The 14217-nt window shown below is 45.7% G+C and overlaps 1 protein-coding gene across 1 annotated transcript in view; it reads right to left on the bottom strand.

Annotated features, from left to right (window-relative positions):
- Positions 1-336, bottom strand: part of ncanb (neurocan b) — a 217246-nt gene extending 216910 nt beyond the window's left edge. The window contains exon 1 of the mRNA XM_078198741.1: positions 206-336. Coding sequence (XP_078054867.1) covers positions 206-336 — 131 coding nt within the window. The remainder of the gene's footprint in view (positions 1-205) is intronic.
- Between the last annotated feature and the right edge of the window lie 13881 nt (positions 337-14217).

Raw genomic sequence — 14217 nt, 5'->3', positions numbered from 1 at the left:
CTTGGTGCCGCTCAGACACAGCTAGCTGAGATTTGGGTGATCTCAGAATCAAGGAGGGTTAAGGTTAGTGGCCACTTTCCCAGGGGAGAGTCTTGAAACAGAAAGGAAACATGGTCAAAGAGACAATAAAAGTGTTCATGAAGAGAGGAAGGATTGAGGGACTAAATGGGTAAATGTGAGGTGATGTTTATCCAAAAGGGGTCACCTTCTCCTGATTTGTTCCGACTGATCGACCTTTCGACTGAGCTTTAGGGTGAGATGTTTCTCTGTCTCCACAGGGGTGTGTTTGGCGGCGGCGTGCCGGTCACTAGCAACGGGATCATACTGTCCCGCCATCGTCAACGGGGTTTCCCGCTCAACATACCCCTCGCCACCGGTGAATCGTAAGATCCTGCCGGCATGAACGGCAGCAATATTTTGGCGTATTAATTACACAAATTAACTGAACATTGCCAATGTGGGTATCGACTGAGACACTGCTCCACATTGATGAGATATTGGTGGCACAGTGGTTAGCACCGCTGCCTCACAGCACCAGGGACCCGGGTTTGATTCCTGGCTTGGGTCACTGTACGGAGTCTACACATTCTCCCCGTGTCCGCGTGGGTTTCCTCCGGGTGCTCCGGTTTCCTCCCAGAGTCCAAAAGACGTGCTGGTTAGGGTGCATTGGCCATGCTAAATTCTCCCACAGTGTACCCAAACAGGCATCGGAGTGTGGCGACTAGGGGATTTTCGCAGTAACTTCATTGTCGTGTCAATGTAAGCCTATTTGTGACTAATACATAAACTTAGAACTTATTCAACAGTTGCACTGATCTTCAGCACAGAAATGAGTGCTTCAGGGAGGAGGCAACATTGGGGATTTACAATGGAACAAAGCAGATAGCCAGTATACTGAAGTCGGCCCATTTCACACTGCTTGAAGGAGGAGACAGTGCGTCCAGTTTAAATCGTCACACACTCTTCATCAACATTGTGCTGCTAGCTGATCTTCAGATACTTCCTGCTGTGAGCTTCAAGGGGAAACTGATGAAGATCCACGGTTCTGATCCCAGTTCAAAAGCTGGGATTGGAAAGGCTTTTCCTTGCATTCTTATTCTGAGAACATTGGGCCTCCAATCTCACCATTGCTACAGTCGCTCTGCCTAATGCATGCAGGTGCCATAAAAACCTCAACTTATACAACATCTTTCACAATATCCCAAATGACTTTACAGCCCATTAAGTACTCTTGAGTTGCAGTCGCCGGTGTAACACAGACACGTTTAAGGAGAGGACAATGGAGTCGGTTTCTTTAATTCCGCTGCAATTCTATTCCTTTCACTCCTCCAATTTTCTCCATTCAACAGAAGCAGCAATTTGCATTTATATACCGCCTCTAACATAGTAAAACATCCTGAGTCGCTTTCACAGGAGGGTTATCAGACACGGAGCTAAAGAAGGAGAAATTAGCAGAATCGACTAAAAGCCCAGCCAAAGAGATTGTCCTTGAAGGAGAGGATGAGGGAGGGAGTTCCAGAATGTAAGGTTACACAGCCGCGCACAGAAGTGAAGGGGACTTGGTGTGAGTGTGGATGCAGGCAAACAGAGCATTAGATGCGGCTGGGAGGTGGAAAGCTGATCTGGGAAGTGTTGGGATATTCAAATCTAGAGGTGACGCAGATATGGATGAGGGTTTCAGCAGCAGATACGCTGAGACAGAAGAGGTCACCCGCATTCAGTTAATTGTTTAGAAATGTTCATGGGATGTGGGCTTCGCTGGCTAGGTCAGCATTTAATACCCTTCTCACATTGCCCTTGAGAAGGGAAATTAGGCTAAATATATTTCCAAGTCAGGATGTGAGTGGCTTGTGCAGGTGGTGGTGGTCTTCCCATGTGTTTTCTGCCCTCGTCCTGCTAGATGGTAGAGGTAATGGGGACAGAAAGTGCTGAAGGAGCCTTGGTGAGTTGCTGCAGTGCATCTTATAAATGATTTGATTTGATTTATTATTGTCACATGTATTAGTATACAGTGAAAAGTATTGTTTCTTGCGCGCTATACAGACAAAGCATACCGTTCACAGAGAAGGAAATGGGAGAGTACAGAATGTCATGTTACAGTCATAGCTAGGGTGTAGAGAAAGATCAACTCAATGCGAGGTAGGTCCATTCAAAAGTCTGATGGCAGCAGGGACGGAGCTGTTCTTGAGTCGGTTGGTACGTGACCTCAGACTTTTGTATCTTTTTCCCGATGGAAGAAGGTGAAAGAGAGAATGTCCAGGGTGCGTGGGGTCCTTAATTATGCTGCTGCTTTGCCGAGGCAGCGGGAAGTGTAGACAGAGTCAATGGATGGGAGGCTGGTTTGCTTGATGGATTGGGCTACGTTCACGACCTTTTGTAGTTTCTTGCGGTCTTGGGCAGAGCAGGAGCCATACCAAGCTGTGATACATCCGGAACGAATGCTTTCTATGGTGCATCTGTAAAAGTTGGTCCACACTGCTGCTACTGTGCATCAGTGGCAGAGGGAGTGAATGTTTGTGGATGGGGTACCAGTCAACTGGGGCTGCTTTGTCCTGGATGGTGTCAAGTTTATTGAGTGTTGTTGGAGCTGCCCCCATCCAGGCAAGTGATTATTCCATTACATCCCTGACTTGCGACTTTTAGATGGTGAACAGGCTTTTGGGGAGTCAAGAGGTGAGTTACTCGCTACAGGACTCCAAGACTCTGATCTGTTCTTGTAGCCACAGTATTTCTCGGCTGATCCAGTTCAGTTTCTGGTCGGTGGTAATATCCAGGGGTATTGCTAGTGGGAGTTCCAGCAATGGTAATACCATTGAACTTCAAGAGGAGAGGATTAGATTCTTTCTTGTTGGAGGTGGTCATTGCCTGGCATTTGTGCGGCAAGAACCTTACTAACTGAGGTTAAGTACATAAATGGGGAGGGCATTGATTGGATAGTTAATTGAGGCCACCTACTGACAGAGGAGTGGAACCAGGAGATATATACCTGTAAGGTTTCACTCTATAAATAAATCTATTCCAAGTAAAGACTGGTTTGGGATACTTTCTTCACTAACTGGCTATCAAGAGTATAACACATATAACCATGTGCTAACATTCTCTATTACCACCCTCATACCTGCTGCAACAGCAGGCACTCAGGAACCGCTGGATAAGTAGGTATCGTTGTGATCTGGACCACAAATCTCCCATGGGCAAGGGAATTTATGTCGCAGCACCATAGAAAGCATTCTTCCTAGTTGTATCACAGCTTGGTATGGCTCTTGCTCTGCCCAAGACCGCAAGGAATTACAAAAGCTTGTGAATGTAGCCCAATCCATCACGCAAAACAGCCTCCCATCCATTGACTCTGTCTACACTTCCCGCTGCCTCGGCAAAGCAGACAGCATAATCTAGGACCCCACGCACCCCGGACATTCTCTCCTCCATCTTCTTCCATCAGGAAAAAGATACAAAAGTCTGAGGGTCACGTACCAACCGACTCAAGATTAGCTTCTTCCCAGCTGCTGTCAGACTTTTGAATGGACCTACCTCGCATTAAGTTGATCTTTCTCTACACCCTAGCTCTGACTGTAACACTGCATTCTGCACTCTCTCGTTTCCTTCTCTCTGAACGGTATGCTTTGTCTGTCGAGCGCACAAGAAACAACACTTCTCACTGTATACTAATACATATGACAACAATAAATCAAATCAAAGACAGTGTGACTTTAGAAGCAAACAAGTTCTGGCTCAGACCGGCATTCAAATTTATATTTCTGACTCCCGGCTATGCTTTCTATGCAACGTCTTAGTTTTATTACCCGAACCTTGTTCACAAATTGTCAGTTGCTGTCACCCTCTGGAGTGCCATCTCCAGTCTTCCTGTCAATTTGTGTTTCTTGACACATCATACATACTCACAGCACATCATCGAGTCTAGCTGCTCAGACCTGCGCGGGTTCTGACTGTGCCCCGTCGTTTTCAGGGGACCTGATATCCCAGTCTGCAGCCCGAGGTGAGTACTCGCTTGGACCAAGACCTCCGAAGGAGATAAAAAGAAAGAATTGCATTCACATAGCGCTGTTCACGACTGCTGGATGTCTCAATGCACTTTAGACTCAATGTAGTATTTTGGAAGTGAGGCCATTGTTGTAATCATAGAATCCTACAGTGCAGAAGGAGGCCATTTGGCCCATCAAGTCTGCACCGACCACAATCCCACCCAGGCCCTATCCCCACAACCCCATGCATTTACACTAGCTGGTCCCCTTGACACTAAGGGGAGATTTAGCATGGCCAATCCACCTAACCTGCACATCTTTGGACTGTGGGAGGAAACTGGAGCACCTGGAGGAAACCCACACAGACACTGGGAGAATGTGCAAACTCCACACAGACAATGACCAAGCCAGGAAATAAACCCGGGTCTCGAACCCGTGTCTGTGGTGCTGTGAGGCGGCAGTGCTAACCACTGTGCCACCGTGCCTCTCATGTTGGAACAATGATTACATTTTGAAAGTATCTGACATCCAATGGCCATGCAAAGTGCTATATAAATGCAAATCTTTCTAACTTTCTTTTCATCTCCTTTGAAGGAGTTGCTCAAACAAGTTACCCTGGCCTGTAACATGATACCATCCGAAAAGCTATGATTTTTTATGGGATGTGGGCGTCGCTGGCTAGGTCAGCATTTATTGCCCATCCCCAATTGCTCTTGAGAAGGTGGTGAGGAGCTGCCTTCTTGAAACACTGCAGTCCATGTGGTGTAGGTACACCCACAGTGCTGTTAGGAAGGGAGTTCCAGGATTTTGATCCAGCGACAGTGAAGGAACAACGATATATTTCCAAGTCAGGATGGTGAGTGACTTGAAGGGCAACTTGCAGGTGGTGGTGTTCCATGTATTTGCTAACTTTAAGATGAAGGTAAAATACTGCGGTTGCTGGGATCTGAAAAAAAAATAGAAAATGCAGGAAAATCCCAGTAGGTCTGACAGGTTGCACTGATGTGCTGGGTTCCTCCATCATTGAGGATGGGGATATTTGTGGAGTCCCCTCCTCCAGTGAGTTGTTTAATTGTCCACCACCATTCACAATTGGATTTTTTGATTTGATTTATTATTGTCACATGTATTAACATACAGCGAAAAGTATTGTTTCTTGCGCGCTACACAGACAAAGCATACCGTTCATAGAGAAGGAAAGGAGAGAGTGCAGAATGTAGAGTTACAGTCATAGCTAGGGTGTAGAGAAAGAAAAGACTTAGAATTAAGTTTTAGAAGCATAGAACGAGAGTAAAAGATAGAATTAGAAGGTATGCTGGGCACAGCTTGCGAGAAGTCACCTCGCTCCGGCTCCATCTTGGAAAACAAAATGGATGTGGATCTGATCCGTTGGTTGTGGAATTGCTTAGCTCTGTCTATCACTTGCTGCTTCCTCTATCTGACACACAAGTAGGGTATGCCTGATGCTGCTCCTGTCATGTCCTCCTGAACTCTTCATTGAGTCAGACATGAAGATATTAAACCAACTCCTTGTGGAGATGAAAGTTAAATATCACACAGCACTATCCAACAGCAAGAACAATTAATTTAGCACTTTTAACACCATAAAATGTACCAAAAGACATTGCAGGAGTATTTTCAATCACACATTTGACACCATGACACATAAGGGCCAGACTTTCACCACCCCGCCCACCAAAGGGGTGACACAGTGGCACGGTGGTTAGCACTGCTGCCTCACAGCGCCAGGGACCCAGGTTCGATTCCTGGTTGGGTCACTGTCTGTGCGGAGTCTGCATGTTCTCCCCATGTCTGCGTGGGTTTCCTCCAGATGTTCCGGTTTCCTCCCACAGTCCAAAGACGTGCTGGTCAGGGTGCATTGGCCATACTGAATTCTCCCTCAGTGTACCCAAACAGGCGCCGGAGTGTGGCGACTCGGGGATTTTCACAGTAACTTCATTGCGGTGTTAATGTAAGCCTACTTGTGGTTAATAAATAACCTTCACTTTATGGGAATCGGAGCGAGCGAGGGGCGGAACATGGGAAGGTCTGTTGACGTTGGGCAGGATTTTACGGTTTTGGGACAAGCAAGGCCGTAAAATCCTGCCCAAGGAGATATTAGGACAGGTCAACTTAGTTAATAGGTTAGATTTCAAGCAGTGTCTTTAAAAAGGAAAGAGAGAGGGTGGGTGGGGGGAGGGGAGGGGGGGGGGGGGGGAGAGAGGCATGGCGTAAGGTTTAGGAAGAGACTTCCAGAGATATACTGATGCTTCAATTAAAGTATAAGGGCATTTACATAGTGAAACAAGGCTTGCAGGTCCCAGTTATACTGTTGACTCCCTCATGAATCCTAACCAGAGAACGTTTCCAAACGCCCAGAGCTCCACTCACTGGGAACAGAGAACAAAGAAAAGTACAGCATAGGAACAGGCCCTTCGGCCCTCCAAGCCCGTGCTGATCATGATGCCCTAACTAAACTAAAAAAACCTTCTGCCCTTCACTCGGTGCATATCCCTCTATTCCCTCCCTATTTCTGTACCCATCCAGATGCCTCTTAAATGTTGCTAATGTACCTGCTTCCACCACCTCCTCTGGCAGCGCGTTCCAGGCACCCACCACTCTCTGTGTGAAAAACTTCCCCCACACATCTCCCTTAAACTTTCCCCCTGTCACCTTAAACCTGTGCCCCCCTTGTAATTGACACATCCACCCTGGGAAAAAACCTCTGACTATGGTTGACTGATAGAAGGCAGAGGGTTGGGATAAATGGGTCCTTCTCCAGTTGCCAATCTGTAACTAATGGGATCCCGCAGGGTTCAGTTCTCAGACCACAACTATTTACAATCTATATCATTGATCTACAAGCAGGGACAGAGTGTAACATAGCAAAATTTGCTGATGACACATAAATAGATGGGAAAGCAGGCTGTGATGAGGAGATAAAAAGTTTATGAATCTATATTGACAGGCTAGGGGAATGGGCCAGAATCTGGCAGATGGGGTTTAATGTGGATAAATGCGAGGTTATCCATTTTGGCCAGAAAAATAAAAGGGCAAATTACTATTTAAATGGGAAACAGATTCAAAAGGCGTCTGTGCAGAGGGATCTGGGTGCCCTTGTGCATGAGTCTCAGAAAGTGGGTAGGCAGGTACAGAATGTTATAAGGAAAGCAAATGGAATCTTGACATTTATTGCAAAGGATCCAGAGTATAAAAGTAGAGAAGTGTTGTTACAATTGTATAAAGCACTGGTAAGACCACACTTGGAGTATTGTGTTCCATTTTGGGCATCTCCTTTGAGGAAGGATGTGATGGTGCTGGAGGTGGTTCGGAAGAGGTTCACTAGATTGATCCCAGGTTTGAAAGGGCTGTATGAGGAGCGGTTGAGTAGCTTGGGCTTGTACTCACTGGAGTTCAGAAGAATAAAGGGGGATTTGATTGAGGTATGTAAAATACTCAACAGGATTGATGAAGTAAATGTTAACCAAATGTTCCCCCTTCTCGAACAGTCTAGGACAAGAGGTCAGAGTTGTAGAGTAAGAGGGGGGAGGTTCAAGACAGAGATAAGGAGCAGCTACTTCTCACAGAGGGTTGTGAATCTATGGAACTCACTGCCCCAGAGCGCAGTGGATACAGAATCAATCAATGGATTCAAGAAAGAGATAGATAAATATTTGATCAAAAGCGGGATAAAGGGTTATGGGGAAAAGGCAGGGAAGTGGAGTTAAGATGAGACGGAGATCAGCCATGATCATATAGAATGGCGGAGTGGGTCAAAGGACTGAATTGCCTCCTCTCGCTCCAAGTTCCTATGTTCCTATGCTATAGGATCACAATGAATGGCGGAGCAGGCTTGAAGGGCCGAATGGCCTCCTCCTGCTCCTATCTTCTATGTTTCTATATCACTGTGTGGGCGGTACTGTACCCAGTCTGACATTAACCATATATGTGCCAGGGCCTTATGTTACAGAGGGCTTCAGGTTATGATTCACAGGTTGTTTGTGTACACTGTGTCAATGTTAAGGCTTCTTCCTTTTGAAAGTTGATCCATATAACCTCTTACTTATCTTAGTCTGAGTGATTGCATTGTCGCTTTTAAATATTAACAAGGATAGGATACCTACTCCAAACCTTTTAAACTGATTGCCAACTGGTTGAAAGGTAAAGGAAGAAGCAAAAATAGAGTCATAGGGTGGGATTTTCCAGCCCTTCCCGTCAATGGGATCTTCCAGTCTCACCGAATTTGACCCCCACCGTGGGATCACCAGCAACAGGATGGGCAAACCATGCAATGTACCATTGACCTCGGTGGCAACAGAAGAAAACCCGCCATGGGGGTGCTGGAAAATTCCAGCCCCAGAATCATTTCAGCACTGAAGGAGGCTATACGGCCCATAGAGGTCCATGTCAGCCCTCTATAGAGCAATCCGGTCAGTCCCATTCCCCTGCACTATCCCCAGAGCCCTACAGGTTTATTTGATGTGAGATAGAGAATTCCAGAACTTTCGACTGAGCAACATTGATGGAACATAAGAACACAGAAACGCAGAGTCAATATCTTTCCCCAAAGGTAGGGGAGTCTAAAACTAGAGGGCATAGGTTTAAGGTGAGAGGGGAGAGATACAAAAGGGTCCAGAGGGGCAATGTTTTCACACAGAGGGTGGTGAGTGTCTGGAACAAGCTGTCAGAGGTAGTAGTAGAGGCGGGTACAATTTTGTCTTTTAAAAAGCATTTAGACAGTTACATGTGTAAGATGGGTATAGAGGGATATGGGCCAAATGCGGGCAATTGTGATTAGCTTCGGGGTTTAAAAAAAAGGGCGGCATGGACAAGTTGGGCCGAAGGGCCTGTTTCCATGCTGTAAACCTCGATGACTCTATGGCTATGACTCTATAAACAGGAGCTGGGGTAGGCCATGTGGCTCCTTCAGCCTGATCCACCACCCACTAAGATCATAACTGATCTCAAAATTCTGGAATTCCCTCCATAAACCTTTCCATGTGTCTACTCCTCTCTCTTTTCCTTTAAGACTCTCCTTAAAACCCGTCTCTTTAACCGAGCTTTTCATTATCTGCCCTCGGTCTTGACTAAGCTCCTCTTGACCTTCCGTTGTTTGATAACACTGAAGGGCCTTGATGATGCTCAACCCCGAGCGATGCATGACATGGAGTTGATGGCGATACTGTAACGTTGTACCTTTTTTGTACTTTGATTTTCTCTATTGTGGAAGTTGTGGGGCTGGGAAGTGTAAAGACCTGTACAACACCTCGAACCCACCAGCCTTCCAGCTGCCCAGAGGTGCAAGCGCTAGCAACTGAGCCAATCAGACACAGCCAGCCATTTAAATCCGAGCCATCTTCCTGAGAGAGTGTTTAGATAAAGGAAATGACATCGCACCAGGAGGATGCAACACTAATGCATCATGTATTCAAGAAGAAGATATACCCAGAACATAAATTCCCCTGAAGAAAATTCTCCTTTGGAGATAAATGTAGTGAAGGTGCCTTCATTTGTTGAAGAGAGAAGAACCAGAGACCATGAAGCTGGGGTGGCAGGTCTGTCATATGAGGAGAGACTAAATTGGTTAGGATTATCTTCACTGGAGTTCAGAAGAGTGAGAGGGGATCTCATTGAAACTTATAAAATTCTAACAGGGTTAGACAGGGTAGATTCAGAAAGAATGTTCCCAATGGTGAGGGAGTCCAGAACTAGGGACCACTGTCTGAGGATAAGGGGACTGAGGTGAGAAGAAATTTCTTCACCCAGAGGATGGTGAATGTGTAAAATTCACGACCACAGGAAGTAGTTGAGGCCAAAACGTTGTGTGACTTCAAGAAGAAATTAGACATAACTTTTGGGGCTAAAGGGATCAAGGGATATGGGGGAAAGGGGGGATCAGGATATTGAATTTGTTTGATGATCAGCCATGATCAGAATGAATGGCAGAGCAAGCTCAAAGGGCCGAATGGCCTACTCCTGCTTCTAATTTCTATGTTGCTATGTTGCTATGAATATAAGATAGTCAACAATAAATCCAGTCAGAAATTCTGGAGAAACTTCTTTACCCAGAGAATTATAAAAATGTAGAACTCACTACCGCGAGGAACAGTCGAGATGAATATAGTGAACTTTAAGGGGGATATAGATCAGTACACAGGAAAGAAAGGAATAGAAGGAAATGGTAGTAGAGACAAAGTAAGATGGAAGGATCAGCAACGCTGGCATGGACAAGTTTTATCAGAAACCCTCGGGGCCAATTACATTTTGGATTTCAGATCATTTCAATTTTTGGATACGGTTTACAAACTTCCATTCCGATAGCTAAAGCCCGGTCGAGCCATAGTATAAAGTAAATAAAATAGCTCAAAAAGTAAGATGTAAAACTGAATGATTTATTCATTTGTGGGACATGAGTGTCTCCGGCTGGCCAGCATTTATTGCCCATCCCTAGTTGCCCAAGGGCATTTGAGAGTCAACCACATTGCTGTGGCTCTGGAGTCACATGTAGGCCAGACTAGTTAAGGATGGCAGACTTTCTTCCCTGAAGGACATTAGTGAACCAGATGGGTTTTTCCAACAAACGACAATGATTTCATGGTCATCAGTGGATTCTTAATTCCAGATTTTGTTTTCCAAACTCCATCATCTGCCCTGGAGGGATTCGAACCCAGGTCCCCAGAACATTAGCCGAGTTTCTGGATTAATAGTGCAGCGATAATACCACTCGGTCACCGCCTCCCCCATAGGCCATCAGTTTCTTTTTGACAAGTTCACCATTAAAATCGCAAAGCAAATAATGGCAGACAAACAGCTGGATTTCCCACGCTAAATGTCGGTGCAGTTAAAAAATGATGTGGTTTTTGGATGTATTCAGTTTTCGAATTTGTGGGTAAAGGATACTCGACCTGTTTGTTTCCATGCTGTACATTCTACATAATGCTATGTAATGTAAAACACAAGTCCCCTTTAAAGTTCTGTGTTCTGTTCTTTCTTCCTTAACCAATGTATATAGTATAAATTACAATCAACACAGCTATCTTTGATGAAGGCAGTATGAAAACTTAACTGAACACAGTTGCCAGATTGTTATTCTGCTTCTGATGTTGCTAGACCCTAAATCTTAAAGGTGATCACCAATCTTTAAAGCCTCACGCTATTTAAATTATTTTTGATCTATCTTGTTGGTATCAACAATCCGCTTTGCTATTGGAGGGTTCAAATCAGAAATTCCCAAAAGGTAATAGATGTCGAAGGCCATTTAAAAATTTCAAGAGGGGACCGGTAGACCATAAGACCATAAGATAAAGGAGCAGAATAAGACCATTCGGCCCATCGGGTCTGCTCCGCCATTCAATCATGGCTGATATGATTCTCATCCCCATTTTCCTGCCTTCTCCCCGTAACCCTTGATCCCCTTATTGATCAAGAACCTATCTATCTCTGTCTTAAAGACACTCAATGACCTGGCCTCCACAGCCCTCTGTGGCAATGAGTTCCACAGATTCACCACCTTCTGGCTGAAGAAATTCCTCCTCATCTCAGTTTTAAAGGAGCGTCCCTTCATTTTGAGGTTGTGCCCTCGAGTCTCTCCCACTAACGGAAACATCCTCGCCACGTCCACTCTATCCAAGCCTCTCAGTATTCTGCAAGTTTTAATTAGATCCCCCCACATCCTTCTAAACTCCATTGAGTACAGACCCAGAGTCCTCAACCGTTCCTCATCCGACAAACCCTTTATTCCTGGGATCATTCTTGTGAACCTCCTCTGGACCCCTCCAAGGCCGGCACACTCTTCCTTAGGTATGGGACACAAAACTGCACACAATATTCCATATGGGGTCTGACCAGAACCTTTTACAGCCTCAGAAGTACATCCCTGCTCTTGTCGGCAAGTTTTCGTTAGGTAAGGATACTAAGGGCTATGGAGTGATGGTGAACAAATTAGAAGTTTATTTATTATTGTCACAAGTAGGTTTACATTAACACTGCAATGAAGTTACTGTGAAAATCCCCTCGTCGCCACACTCCGGCATTGGTTCAGGTACACTAAGGGAGAATTTAGCATGGCCAATGCGCCTAACCATGTCTTTCAGACTGTGGGAGGAAACCAGAGCCCCCGGAGGAAACCCATGCAGACGTAGGGAGAACATGCAGACTCCACACAGTGACCCATGCCAGGAATTGAACCCAGGTCCCTGGCGCTGTGAGGCATCAGTGTTAATCATTGTGTCACCGTGCCATCCAAATAGGAATGAAGCACTGATCGGCTGTGATCTAACTGAATGAGAATTGAGCTGAATGGACTCCTTCTGTCCCTGTGCGCTTCCTTTACAAATCTGTCTCTGTAATATCCTCTCATCTACCAACCTTCCGACATCTCTGCTCTCTTCCAACTCCGACCTCTTCCACATCCCTGATTCCAATCGTTTCACCATTGGCAGCCGTACCTTCAGGTACCCAGGCCCTGAGCTCCGGAATTTCCTCCCTAAACCTCTCACTCCTCATTTAAATCCTTTTGCTAACACCTGCTCTCACTTGTCCAAACACCACATTTAGTGCCCCGGTGTCAAATTCTGTTTCATAATCGGCCTGGTGAAGGACATCAGAATATTTTGACAACCTGAAAAGCGCTATATAATTGCAAGGTGTTTCTGTTGTTTCCATAGCACCATCGAACAGTAACATTGCTGAAAGAGGCCATTCAGCCCTTTGTGTCAGTGCAGGCCAAAAAAGGAGGTAAAAGGAAACTAGCATTTTAATCCCATTTTCCTGGTACCTGGTTAATAGCCTTGCAGGTTCCAGAACTTCAGATACAGATCCAGGTACCTTTTAAATGTGTAGACCATTTAGCCTCACCCTCCATCTCTCAAACCAGCCTCCCATCCATTGACTCTGTCTACACTTCCCGCTGCCTCGGCAAAGCAGCCAGCATAATTAAGGATCCCACGCACCCCGGACATTCTCTCTCCGTCGGGAAAAAGATGCAAAAGTCTGAGGTCATGTCCGTTAGCATTGCTGTCTCACAACGCCAGGGACCCGGGTTCAATTCCTGGCTTGGGTCACCGTCTGTGTGGAATCTGCACGTTCTCCCCATGTCTGCGTGGGTTTCCTCCAGATGCTCCGGTTTCCTCCCACAGTCCAAAGACGTGCTGGTTAGGTGAATTGGCCGTGCTAAATTCTCCCTCAGTGTACCCGAACTGGCGCTAGAGTGTGGCAACTGGAGGATTTTCACAGTAACTTCATTGCCGTGTTAATGTAAGCCTACTTGTGATAGTAATAAATAAACTTAAACTTAAAACTTAGCCGACTCAAGAACAGCTTCTTGCCTGCTGCTTTCAGACTTCTGAATGGGATTACCTTGCATTAAGTTGATCTTTCTCTACACCCTAGCTATGATTGTAATACTACATTCTGCACTCTCTTGTTTCCTTCTCTATGAATGGTATGCTTCGTCTGTATAGTGCACAAGAAACAATAGTTTTCACTGTATGTTAATACATGTGACAATAATAAATCAAATCAAAGCAAGGCAGTGAATTCTAAATGTCCACCATCCTCGGGGGGGATAAAGTTTCCTCAGCTGCTTCTTGTTACAGCCCCTAATTCTCATTGATTATTTTTGTGAGGATTACAATGGCTAGGTCTCTGTTTAAGATGTTTTAATCCACCTGCTCACCACACTCCCCAGAAATGCATTAATACGGTCAGGTTTAACGGCCCCTGATTAGCCTCAATCCTGTGGGTGAAAGCTTCATCCCCCGAGCGGCCCAATCTGCTGGCAAAATATTTCAATTCCGAACAAGATGGTTCTGGGATTCTCGGCCAATGTTAACATCCTTCCCTGGCCAACGATCAGAGCTGGACCCAATCACTGGTCTGCACACAAGTAGCTTCCTCCTAGAAATAGGATTATAGCAAAGCAGAAGCACTAAACTCAAGGAGTTGTTACAGAAATCAAACTGCCTTGTGGATTCTTTTATTGGGCCTTTATTCCCCTCCACAGTCACTGGGCGGAATTCTCCGATGCCAGAGAGAGTAGAAAATTTTGGTGCTCGGCCAAACCTCCATTCCCTGCAGCGGGACTGGAGAATCCCAGCCACAGGCGAGGTCGGAGAATTCCAACCACTGTCTTTTGCTTGAGTTACTGTTCCATTCGTTGGGCAGAACTTCTAAAAGAGGGTTTGGTTGACATGTGGGCAGCACAGTGGCACAGTGGTTAGCACTGCTGCCTCAC

The sequence above is a fragment of the Mustelus asterias genome, chromosome 26, assembly GCF_964213995.1.
Source record: "Mustelus asterias chromosome 26, sMusAst1.hap1.1, whole genome shotgun sequence".
Lineage (NCBI taxonomy): Eukaryota > Metazoa > Chordata > Chondrichthyes > Carcharhiniformes > Triakidae > Mustelus > Mustelus asterias.
This window is presented reverse-complemented; position numbering and strand designations above follow the sequence as displayed.